Here is a 12,130-nt window from a genome sequence, read left to right on the forward strand (position 1 = left end):
AATCAAGGGAAATATCGGAAGCTTGTGGTGTCTTCCTTATGAAGGTTTGTGAGGTTCTCTTTTATATACTGACGAAGCGAATAGTTCTCCGTTTTTGTAAGTAAACAACGCTGGATTGAGACACGGTGAGGTAGAAGCTACTTGAATTTTCCTTTTCTAGGCAGCCTAAGCTGCGCTGTAGTACCTTGAGTATACTTTCGGCATTGCAATTGGTGCTGTAAAAGACTGCTTTGTGGTTTCAATTAGAAGTTGTAGGGAACTTATGGGTTTCGCAAACAATGCGTGCCTTGCCATAATGACAATCGGTTGCTACCGTGGCGTGAGGGGTGTGTGTCATATTGTCAATAAAGGATACTGAGAGCCACCATGAAACATTTCATCGCTTGCAGTTGATTTGCTCTCGATCTTAACCACAAAACTTTTCTTTTAGGTGATTGCTACTAATAGCATTTGTGAATTAACTACCTAAATACTCTACATATGACGTGCCGTTGTGTTAGCAGCCATGAGCAATTTGTTTTGTGGGGGCCTGTTTCAGGAAACAGTAAAAGTAGCAGCAAACTTTTTCAAACATAATGTGCGCCTAACTATTTCTTTTATGCATCAATAAAGTGGCCATATTTGACTAGAACAACTCACCAGAGTAATAAGAATCATGATGATAGCATCGCTGGGCAGTGTCTTTCTAATGCGGATAACATGTTAACACCAAATACCAAGATTTTTCTTCCATGTAAAATGCAATATCTCTCCTAGCTAAATGCTAAGGAAATGTTACGTATTTAGCGAAGCATCGTACACAACTTCGCGTATTTAATTTGCAAGCATTCTTCTTACGCAAAATTTATAGACAGACACGGCGCATACATGCATTGCAAAACCAGTAGACCCCTTCAATGCTACAGAGCTTGTGATATCCAAACCACAAATTTTCTTGTTTCATGCACTTTTGAAGAAGGAACTGTGGTTCAGGCATGGCAGCAGAAAGAAGCCGACATATCCTGTAATAAGTACGGCTCGAGCCACCCATGCCCGAAGCAAGCACGAAGGGAAGGAGCGCGTGCAGCAGCTGAGCGCAGCTGGAGCGAGCGACGTCCTGGCCGTGACGTCACTCGTGAGAGGGCGCCACTCCAAATTCTCACCACTAATAGCAACATACATTGCAGTCAAAGCTCTAAGAGTGCACGTTCACATGTTTCAAGGGCACACTTTCATCATCTTGCTTGCCTGCCAACAACTAGGCCGCATGCGAGTTTCAGCTGCCTTGTGACTACTCACAGAGCACCGCTATTATCGAATTGCGTCCCAGCAGCATGGCCTTCGTTGTCACTGTGGTCTCTGCATTCGCCTTGAGTGTGCCTTACCATAACCATTCCAGGCATAAGGAAGAAGGCAGCATTATTGCTATTACATGAGGTCTACAGCGACCGCTTACATGTTTAAACCGATGGGTCGGTCATGTACTCCAGTTCTGCAGCTGCAGTATTTGTCCCAGCAAAATATAGAATGATAAAATTCAGTATATCATACTTGAAATCAACGACGGCTGTTGAACTTGCATCTCTGCGTGCAGCAATTCAATTGATTGATCAGGAAACACCCCAAAAATGGTCCATCTTTTGTGATTCCTTTGCCACCCTCCAGAGTTTGCTCTCTGCATTACGCCGTGGACCCCACTGACAACTTGTCGCGGACACACGTGAAATTTGCCATCAGGCATTTGAGAAAGGACGTGACATTGTATTCCAATGGTTGCCAAGTCATTGTGGTATCCTTGGAAACAAGCAAGCCGACGCAGCTGCTTGATCTTCACATACCAGTGCCAATTGCATCGCTATTCCGCCGTCAAGAACAGATGCAGCAAGAAATGTTCACCCACTGGAATTCGACAGACTTTAAACACCAGCGCCTTTACTTCATGGATACTGATCTAAAGCTCCACCTTTCACATGGCTTACCATAATGGGAGGTAACTCTCATCTGTTACCCATGGCTTGGAGTAGCTTTGACCAATGCATACTCTTACCTCATCGGAATGGCCACAAGTCCAGATTGTAAAGTTTGCAGGTGCAAAGAGACAATATTGCACCTTCCTTGTGATTGTTGTCATTTCGATGCACAAAGTCCTCAGTACCACACTTGTCAGGATTGACAGCCACCCCTTTACCGAAAGCAGAATTATTGGACCCTGGTCCCAGCCAACGTCAGCACGAACTCCTTTAAAAGTGCTAGAGTGCTTTTTAAAGAAAACGGGCCTCATTGAGAAACTATATAATGTGCATACTGATGTGTTCCTTTCTTTCTTCTTTTTTTTAAGTCTTCTCTTGTTTTCTTATTTTTTTCAGCCCCTTAGCCCTTCCCCCTGTGCAGAGTAGCCAACCGGACACTTTATCTGGTTAACCTCTCTGCCTTTCACCTCTTGTTTTCCTTCCTTTCTTCCTTCATTACCATTAGAGTGTTATTTGAACAGTAATGTTAATGCCTAGTTTAGTTTCTATACCTTGTATTGAGCTGTCCTGTACATATAATTTTAGTGTTTTCTGTGCATCTGTACAAACAGCCTCGTCGTTTATATTGACTTTTTGCCATCACTCCCAACCACTCCAGTGCGCTTCCCCTTGTTGATAGGCAGGGCCCCTGTCAAAATCACAGCGCTACTTCCATCAAACGTTGGGTCATTCATCTCGCGCCTGAGCGCGATCAGCTCTAGCATTTGGTGGTCAATGTTGACCAGAGTTTTTTAGCGTCGCTAATACTAAAAAATAAAGGAACCCCATAATTTAATTTTTGAAAGCAAGGTACAATACCACCATAAAATATAATTTTCACATGCAAAAGTTTGTCGTTTGTACTGCAGTTAACGCTGGATATAATGAACTTCAGTATGACTAAATATTGATATAACAAAGTATTTATAACAGTATATAACAGTATAACAGTATATAAAAGTATATAACAAAGTCTTGCCCATAGGACACCATATATTTAGACCCCCGTATAACAAAGTGTGCTTATACACGATTTCATTATAACAAATTTTCACTGCCACCATGAAGTAATACAACTTATGCAGACCCAGATGGTCAAATGGTTGAATTACGAGTGGCGGCTTGGGAACATACCTCTCAATTATTGCATGCCACGCAACCAAGAGCGACTGCCAAAGCAAAGCAGCATCATGTTCAGCATAAATTTCAAGTGCAATAAGATCCTACTGCACCTGCCTCCTGCACTGCATGCTTCGGGGGTGAGGGAAAGTGTGGGATGTTGGGCCGAGAAGGATGGTGGTTTGATTGCACCAGGAAAGGGCAAAGGGGGAGTGAGCTCACCGTAACGTGATCAAGCGCATGTGAGAGGGGGAGGGCAGTTAATGGGGAAGAGGTTGGCGTGTGTCTTCTTTTCGAGTGTGGCCACGGCATCGCATGGCTTTCAGTGCGGTTGAGCTCATACGCAGCCTGCGCACCCTGTCTTAAAGGTAATCTGCCTCATGTGCAAAGAGTAGGCATGCTGAGATGGCGTGGCATCATCTGTGCTGTCTTCCTGTGCCTTTGGTACTGAAGGATGCGTAATCTCAAGTTTTGGAGATGCATTGAAGCAAAAGGCAGGTGAAGCATTTGCTCCCCGCTGCCAGCATTTTTCCAGATAGTGTCATCCCGTCGTCCCACAGCAGCCAACACTATCAACTGGGGGGGCAGAGTGGACACAAAAGCTTCGCTTCATACCACCAATGTGAATGTATTGTCCATACAACATGAAACTGTATGTTTCGTCACAGACTCTCAAATTAAATAAAATTATTTTTTTCTCATTCTTGTTTTGGTTGCTCGATAATTCGGAAAATGTTGTGACCCTCTCTGTATAAAAAAAAAATCTGTATATATATATATATATATATATATATATATATATATATATATATATATATATATATATAGAGAGAGAGAGAGAGAGAGAGAGAGAGAGAGAGAGAGAGAGCGGGAGAGAGAGACCTTATTTGAAAGGAAGAGATTTTAAGGAGGGATGGTCGGAGCACCCCCCAGTCAAGGGCCCCACTGGCCTCTGCCACTTGCCTTCCCTAGCTAATTAAGGAGTTTTGTCCTGCCAAGTTGGAACTGAGGAGCTTTACCTCCCACTGCTCCATTGTGTCATTGCTATTTGGCCTATGAGGGCACGTAGTGCACTCCCAGGTTACATGTATAGGGTGGGCATGCCACCGCATCAAGGGCAGTTGGCCCTATAGCGAGTGGGATACATTGCATTTAGCAATTTTAGACAGGGGGAATGTCCCAGTCTGCATTTTGCGCCAGTCGGCGGCCTCTTCCCTGCTAAGTTGTGGGTGAGGCGGCTGGTATGTTCTGTGGACTCCACGCTGATGAGCAAGGATGTCTTTGGCATTTAAATTGATGGGATTTTTAGAGGGATAGTGCGAGTGATTGGATTTAGAAGAGGACGCCATCGCTCGGTTAGTACACTCTCGAGCTAATGCGTTAGCCTGTTCGTTCCCTTGTACCCCCATGTGTCTTAGGCACCAGAGTAGGCAATGACAGTGGTTGGAAGATTTGGGAATTATAGAGGTAGAATTTCGATATAAAATTTTGATATAATGAAGCAAATTGCCGATTTCACCGACTTCGTTATATCGAGGTTTGACTGTATAACGCAGGCATTTCTGGCGGCCAAGCCTGCTGACCTTGGGAACAAATGCCCTCTGGTAGAAGCGCATGGCGGCTGCCGCTATGGCGCTGTCTGCCGCTTTGCGCAAGCACACCCAGGTGGCGCCACTGCTACACCCCACTTGGTCGACGGCGCTTCTGGTACTCCGGGGGAGTGCAACACCCTGAGCAAGGAACTCCAGCAGGCGCTCAGGAAAAGGCAGTTTGACTTTGGACCATCTGAGAAGGTACTACCACAATTGTTAATGACGTGCTTGCTTCCTGCAATGAATTCATGCCTGTGAATGTTCATAGTTGCACAAGTTGGCAAAGCATTCTTACGAAGGGTTTTTCCACATCCTGTGGTCTCTGCAATGTCACACCTAGCAGCACTCCTGATTGTGAACACTACATTGAACATAAGAAGAAAATATTTTTAAAGCTTTATCACCATACACTAATATGGGAAAAGTAAGCTCACCACACACAGTGCAGTCACGTCATAGTCGTCAGCCAGTACTGGCAGCTAACGAGAGCCAATCTGTGGACCACTGCGAAAACCAAACCAGAGCTGCCGTAGTGCTGTCTAATAGACTTTGACTCCAAGGGGATCACGAATTTTTTTGACTAAAGTGTTGTTCATACAAACAGAAGACCTTTTGTTTAAAATCTACGCTATACTATCCTCAGAGAATGTAACAGGACAGGGGAAACTTGAAGTACACCTATAAGCCGTAATTGCATGAGAGTGAAATGTCACGGCACTACACATCTGGTTGTAGAGCTAGCATGCAATTTGGTTAAAGCATAGGCCAACAATTGCTTTAATTCTCAGGAACTGAAGACAATGGAAAATAAGGTATAGTTATTAATTGGCCCTAAATTTGCATGTTTCATTCCATTTGTATAATACTAAGCGTGTTGCCACGCGATAATAAGGGCCTTGATACAAATGATCGAGCCACAAATACAGTTCGTGCACGTGCGGTTGCAGATCCTGAAGGAAATATCAGCTGGGACAGCTGTCAATGGAGTGACCAATGGCCAGTCATTGGACAACTGTGTGGATGACGTGGGACCGGAGGAGCCCAAGAAGGTAACTCGAGCACTTGCTCCCACGCATCCCATCAAACAGGGCAGGTTCCACGATAAGAAAAAGCGACCGTTGCTGATGAAATGCCATTATAGTGGACTCTCTTTAAATGGAACCTCAAGGGACTAGGGAAAGTAGTTCCACTTAACAGGAGTTCCATTTACTGAGAGACAAAGCTGAATACAGTTGCATGAATACAAAACCAACCAACTATGAGGATGGTGTTCTGTTTAAGAGGCGGTTCCATTTAAGCGATTTCTGTTTATTGAGATTCCACTGTTTTTTTAATTGATGTCACAGTCAGTGTTCACATTTCTCACAAGCCATTTTTGGAACAAAAAGCTTCTGTGGCGTGCAAGCAGGAATTTATCATTACTGCCACTGTCCCTTGATTGGACCACCATGGTTTTGAGACTGCGAAAGAGTGCAGTACACAAGTTGTCATCGACATTCTCTAAACCAGGAGAGAGAGAGAAAGGTTTAATGATACGAAATGCAGTGAGGTCGGCTTGAGGTACATTCCTCTAGCCAGCTAATCTGTATTGGTAGAAGGGGAAGATGGAAAAAAAGAGAGAACAAGAAGGCATGTGTTATGTGACAATGATGAGAAAAGATGTAAAGCATATAGTAAGCCATTTCGACTACTTTTTAAAAATCTAGTGCTTTTTAAAAAATCAAGTAAAGCCTAGATAGCCTTAAAACTCGATTTGACGTCTGGCCAAGGGCCTAAAATAACATCCTGTGATAGAGGTGGACTGCCGAGGCTTGCTCAACTTTTGTTGTTAGCACATGATCTGTAGTCTCTTTCACATTGCACAGTCTGGAGACTCGGTGCGTCGCATGAGGTACACGTACCTGCATGTAAATGCCACCTCAGCCTAAGTCAGTGCAAGAGGCTGGCACAGCTGTGTTGAATTTTGGGTGGTAGCCTAAAGTTCATGGTAGGTTCCAATCTTTAGCGTCATCTGTGGCGATTATCCAGATTGTTCCAGTTCTTTTCTGTCTCTGTTCGGATGACACTTGAGAGTAGGCAGTTGGCGTCCGCTCTTGAAAAAGGAATCGCAAGCTCTGGCTCCGTATTTTGGACATTACCCATGGGGGCATACGTGGAAGGTCAGCAGGGGCAAAGTATGATGGTATGGCAGATTCCTGGCGTTTAATGGCTCCCGAAAAAGTGCAGTCCGGCTGTATGTTGGGAAGTGGTGATAAGAGGTGGCGTGGGTTACAGCACAGTAGCCACAGGAATAATCGCAGAGGTTCACATCACAGAAAGACAGGTATAGGGGTGACGCGAGCTTCCTCAGTTGTACGATAAATCGAGGTGCAACGCGGAACCCCTAGACGTGTTCTCAGCATCTGGAAGAGCAGGAGAAACATTTATTAAAAAAAAAGAAAGGACAAGCAGGTGTCTTTCTGCTTGTGTGGGAGGTGTCCTTAGTCCAGGGCTTCTGCGGTTCTTGCTGTCTCCCGGGCCCGCCGCACCAGTTGCTGCTGGTTACGAGGGTCCGAACTAGTCAGCACGGCCTCCCACTGCTCGGGTGTGGGGTTGGGTATTTGCGGGGCCGCCTTCACATTGGGGCACGCCCATCTGGTGTGATATAGGGAGGCGTAATCATTACAAAGGGGACATTTGTATGAATATAGTGTAGGGTGTATTGCGTGTAGTCTGCTTAAATGGGGGTATGTGTTGGTTTGTAGTTGTCACCATGTTACGGCGTCTTCACGTGAGAGGGTCTTGTGCAGAGGTGGATATTGTCGTCTGTTCAATCTGTGGTGTTGTAGTATGGCGTTGTATTTTAAAGGTACGGGCTGCATGGATGCGGCCGTATCTCATGTCTTCCAGGCCGGCGCCTGGAAGGCATGAGCTCGGGCTACAGCGTGTGCACGCTGATTTCCATGAAGGGACTCGTGTCCTGGAGTCCACACTATTTCAACGTCCGGGAATTGGGAGGCTCGTTTGAGCAGTCGGTGGGCGATTGAAGATATTCTGCCTCTCGCGTAGCTACGGCAAGCTGCCTGGGAGTCAGTAATAATTGTGACCTACTCGTTGGTCGGACTAGAGGTGATGGCCAAGGCGATGGCTGTCTCCTCCGCTACGAGGGCGGAGGAGACAGGAGATGAGACACTACGAGGGCCAAGGCGCTGGCAGTGCGGACCGCCATCGAGATCACCTCTTGTATGTTATAGTCGACAACGCTGGCCATCATGGCTGCATTTTAGGGGTACTGCGCTGCATCTGTGTATAGTGTGGTGAGGAGACAGCCATATTTTGTCTGTAGAGCTTTCGCGCGGGCTTGGCGGCGATCAGCATGATGTTCCGGGTGCATGCTTCTGGGGATAGGGGCTACCTTGATGTGCTCCCGGAAGTTGGAGGCCAGATGAATTGCTTGTTCGTGGCCTTTGCCGTGTGTGGGGTATCCTAGGCGCGCTAGGACGGTTTTTCCTGTTGGTGTGAGGGCTAGGCGTTGTCGTTGGCTTGTGAGGTGGGCATCTATAATTTCTCTTATTTTATTATAGACTCCTAGGGCTTCAAGCATGAGTGTCGCTGTTCCCGGTGGTAGGCCGAGCGCTTGCTTGTATGCTTTCCAAAGAAGTTTTTTATCCGCTTCCTTGGGAGTGAGGGGCAAGTACGGGGCAGCGTAGGCAATGCGGCTGATTATCAGGGCCTGGACGAGCTGTATTATGTCGTCTGCTTTCAGTCCGTATTGTTTGGTGGTGATACGGATGACCATTCGCATGATTTGGAAGATGCTCTGCTTGAGACCACCTTCGTTGGTGTATGCGCCTCCGCCGTCCTGTTGTATGTGGAGTCCGAGAATGCGGATGCGGTTTACTGTGGGTATTTCTTTGTCGTCGAGGGTGAGTGTGATGTAGGGTAGTTCATTGAGTTTTCTTCGTGATTTCTGTCGAATGACTAACAGTTCTGACTTCTCGGGGGAGCACCGGAGACCACTTGTTTTTGCATATTGCTGGACGACGTCGGTCGCTTGTTGAAGGGCGTCTTGTTTCTCTTCTCCGGAACCAGTGGTGGTCCAGATAGTGATGTCATCGGCGTATATTGCATGCCTGATTCCTGGTATTGCGTTGAGTTTGTCGGGTAATTTCATCATAGCAATATTGAAAAGGGTGGGTGATAGAACAGCACCTTGTGGGGTTCCCTTGTTGCGGGTAGGTAACGTCGGGGTTCTGAGTGAGCCAATGCCTATTGTGGCTGTGCGGTTGCTTAGAAAGGCGCGTATATAATTGTAAGTATTACTACCACAGTTCGTAAGGCTTAGGTTTGTAAGGATGGTATGGTGAGCCACATTGTCGAAAGTGCCTTTGAGATCGAGAGCTAAAATCGCTCCAGTGTTGTGCGGTGAGATGTGTTCAAGGACTTGTTTCTTCAGCTGAAGAAGGATGTCGTGGGTAGAAAGGTGGGGCCAGAATCCGAACATTGTTTCGGGAAAGAGGTCGCGGGATTCTAGGTAAGGTTGAAGCCAGTTCAGAATGACATGTTCCAGAAGCTTGCCTAGGCATGAAGTCAGTGAGATTGGTCTCATATTTTCTAAGCTGGAGAGTTTGCCTGGCTTCGGAATGAGTATGATGTCCGCATGCTTCCAGTCTGCTGGTAGCGTACCCGCTTCCCAGTGATGATTAAAGAGGTCAGTAAGAGATTGAATGGTGCCACCATCCAGATTGTGCAGGAGCTGGTTATTTATTTTGTCCTTGCCTGAGGTGGTGTTTCATGTGAGTGCATGGAGTGCTTGTTGCACCTCAGTGATAGTGATCGGCTTGTCGAGGTCGTAATTGTCGCTCCCGCTGTAGGTTGGAGGTTGTCCTTGTGTGGGTTCGAAATCGCCTATCTACCGCGCCCCTAACTCCTCCAGGATTCCGTCATCAGAACCTGGATGGTTGTGGAGGATACGTTGAATTGTTTGCTGGCTAATTGCCCTGCTTTGTATGGGGTCAAGAAGATGGCGTAGCAGCGACCATGTTTTGGCCGTGCTAAGATTACCCTGCAACTGTGATGCAGTTGTGATGCAGTCGCCAGTTGTGATGGGTGAGCTTCCCAGCATAAAATTCCGTGGTTGCCATGAGTTTCGCTATACATAGTTTCAATTTACGATTATGTTTTTAGCGCTTCCATCTCCTAACAAGGCCTCGACGTGCTTCCCAGAGGTGAAGAAGGTGCGGGTCTACGGCCGGTATGTCTGTGGTGAGTGTGATCTGTTTTGAATGTCTGGCTACGTCTTGTTGGAGCTCTCGTAGCCACTGCTCGAGATCCGTAATACCCGTTGAGGAGTCATCCACTCGCTCTTTGCGAAAAGCTGTCCAATCTGTGAGTGTTGTCTTTTTTATCGGGTGGCGTGCATGCGTAACATTCAATGTGGTGACAAGTATGTAGTGGTCACTGCCCAGAGTTTCCTCCGTGTTGTGCCAGGCAGCTTGTTGTATCCCTTTAGTGAGGGTGAGGTTAAGGCATGTATCTCTGTTTCCTAGACGTGTGGGGTATGCAGGGTCTGTGAGGATGGTGAGACGGTGCTGCTGTATCGTGTACTGGAGTGCAGTGCCTTTTGATGTAGCTATCGTGTAGCCCCATGCCTGGTGAGCCGCGTTGAAGTCGCCTACAATCAGCAGACTATTATTTTTGGCTATGCCAATCGCTTTAGTGATCAAGTAGTCGAACTTGGCCTGCTTCTGCTTGGGTGGGCTGTATATATTCAGTATGAAAAGGCTCTTTCGGCCTCGTTGGAGTGGCAGGATCTCAATTAGGTTATGATCGATATCACTGCCGTCTATTGTGTGATGTGTGGTTGTGAGCGTTTTAGCTGTAAATGTGGCCACGTGGCTTTCAGGCGTGGTGGTATGTGTGTTGTAGCCAGCTTGAGTTGGGTGTGTGCCTGTTTCCTGTAGTGCGATTACGCTTGGTGTCGTTTTGGCGTTACTTATGTACTGTCTCAGTGACCCTTGCTTGCGTTTGTAGCTGCGACAATTCCATTGCCAGATTATGAGTGGGTTTTCATTCCTGTGGTTGGTTTTACTATTCGTCCTGGCTGACGAGTGGATCGGCAGGGTGTCCCCGCTCGACTTCCTGTTGTACTAGTGTTCTAACTTTCTTGCGTCGCTGATCTTTTGCGAGCCATGTTTCTTCAATAACACTTGCCAGTTGCTGGATGCCTTGTTGCATTGCTAGAAGCTGCCGTTGCAGTACATCAACTTTCTCCTCGACTTGTGCGATTCCTCTCGGTTTTGCTGATTCCACAAGAATCATGGGTTCAGAACGTTTCGAAGATGATGGCATGAGGGTGCGGTTATTGGTGTGGAATGCTGAGTGGCAGTACGAGTGGCGTATAGTTCTGCAATCTGCGTGTGAAGTTTGTTGTTTTCTTCATGAAGGTGTTTGTTTTCTTCTCTGATGGCCTTTAGTTCAGCTAGGATTTGCAGTTGAACATCAGTATTGTTTATGGGTGAAGAATCGTGGGGGTTGGTGCTGTGTGTAAACGCGATGACAGGGTGTTGTCTTGGTGGACTGTGTGAGAGGGGAAAAGCCATGCTGACCAGCTCACCATTTGTGATCCTGGTACAGCAGGTCCGCTGAGATTCCGGGTCCCTCCTTGTTGGTTCCGCAAGCAGGAGTGAGACCTGGAGCGGGAACGCTTCCGTTGCTGGTCTGTACGTGACCAAGACTTTGACCGTGAGTAGTCCTGGCGGCTGGTCCTTTGGGATGCTGAAGAGCATCTGTGCCTGAGCACTTTCCAGCATACGGAAACATGACGAGCTCATACCTGATAAAACTGGCAGGCTATACCGAATGTAGCCTACGTAGAGAGCCTGGTACAGCTGGAGTAGCGAATGCTCTGGTGTGCCTCACTTCATAACGGCCAGAAAGCGAAAATCTTGAGCAAGTCCAGTTAATTTCTTCTGTAACATTGCTATATGCTTCGACCATGAAACACCATGATCAATGACAATGCCCAGGTACTATGGTGGGTAACATATGGAATGACATTGCCATTCATAATAATCGGATACCGACAGATAATCTTTCGTGTGAACGCTATTGCAGCACACTTATATGTGGCCATTTGCAGTCCTTGGCACTGTAGGTATCGAGACGCTAAGGAAACAGCTCACTGTAATCTTGCAGAGAGTTGCAGTCGCGTGACTTCGGACACCCATATGCATATGTCATCGGCATAGGTACTGGTGCATACTGTATCACGAATTATCTTGTGCAAGGCCCATAAGGGCAACATTGAAAAAAAAAAGCGTCAGGCTGAGCACTCCTCCTTGAGGCACTCCGCACACAACAACCTGCCTTCTCGTTTCGCATCATTCGTGGACATGAAGACTATGCAATCATCTAGGTAGCCTACAATCCACATGTAGAGACGGCCGCCGA

General features: G+C 46.8%; 1 protein-coding gene across 2 annotated transcripts in view; it reads left to right on the forward strand.

Moving 5' to 3' along the window:
• Dus3 (Dihydrouridine synthase 3) overlaps nucleotides 1-12,130 on the forward strand; it is a 99,086-nt gene that overhangs the window by 17,534 nt on the left and 69,422 nt on the right. For both annotated transcript variants that reach the window (XR_012826231.1, XM_075682642.1), the window contains exons 3-4: nucleotides 4,664-4,900; nucleotides 5,647-5,748. Coding sequence is in view for 1 of the 2 variants with exons in the window: in XM_075682642.1 (XP_075538757.1) it covers nucleotides 4,664-4,900; nucleotides 5,647-5,748 (339 nt within the window). In the remaining variant the exon portion in view is untranslated. The remainder of the gene's footprint in view (nucleotides 1-4,663; nucleotides 4,901-5,646; nucleotides 5,749-12,130) is intronic.

The sequence above is a fragment of the Dermacentor variabilis genome, chromosome 2 (genome assembly GCF_050947875.1).
Source record: "Dermacentor variabilis isolate Ectoservices chromosome 2, ASM5094787v1, whole genome shotgun sequence".
Classification (NCBI taxonomy): Eukaryota; Metazoa; Arthropoda; class Arachnida; order Ixodida; family Ixodidae; genus Dermacentor; species Dermacentor variabilis.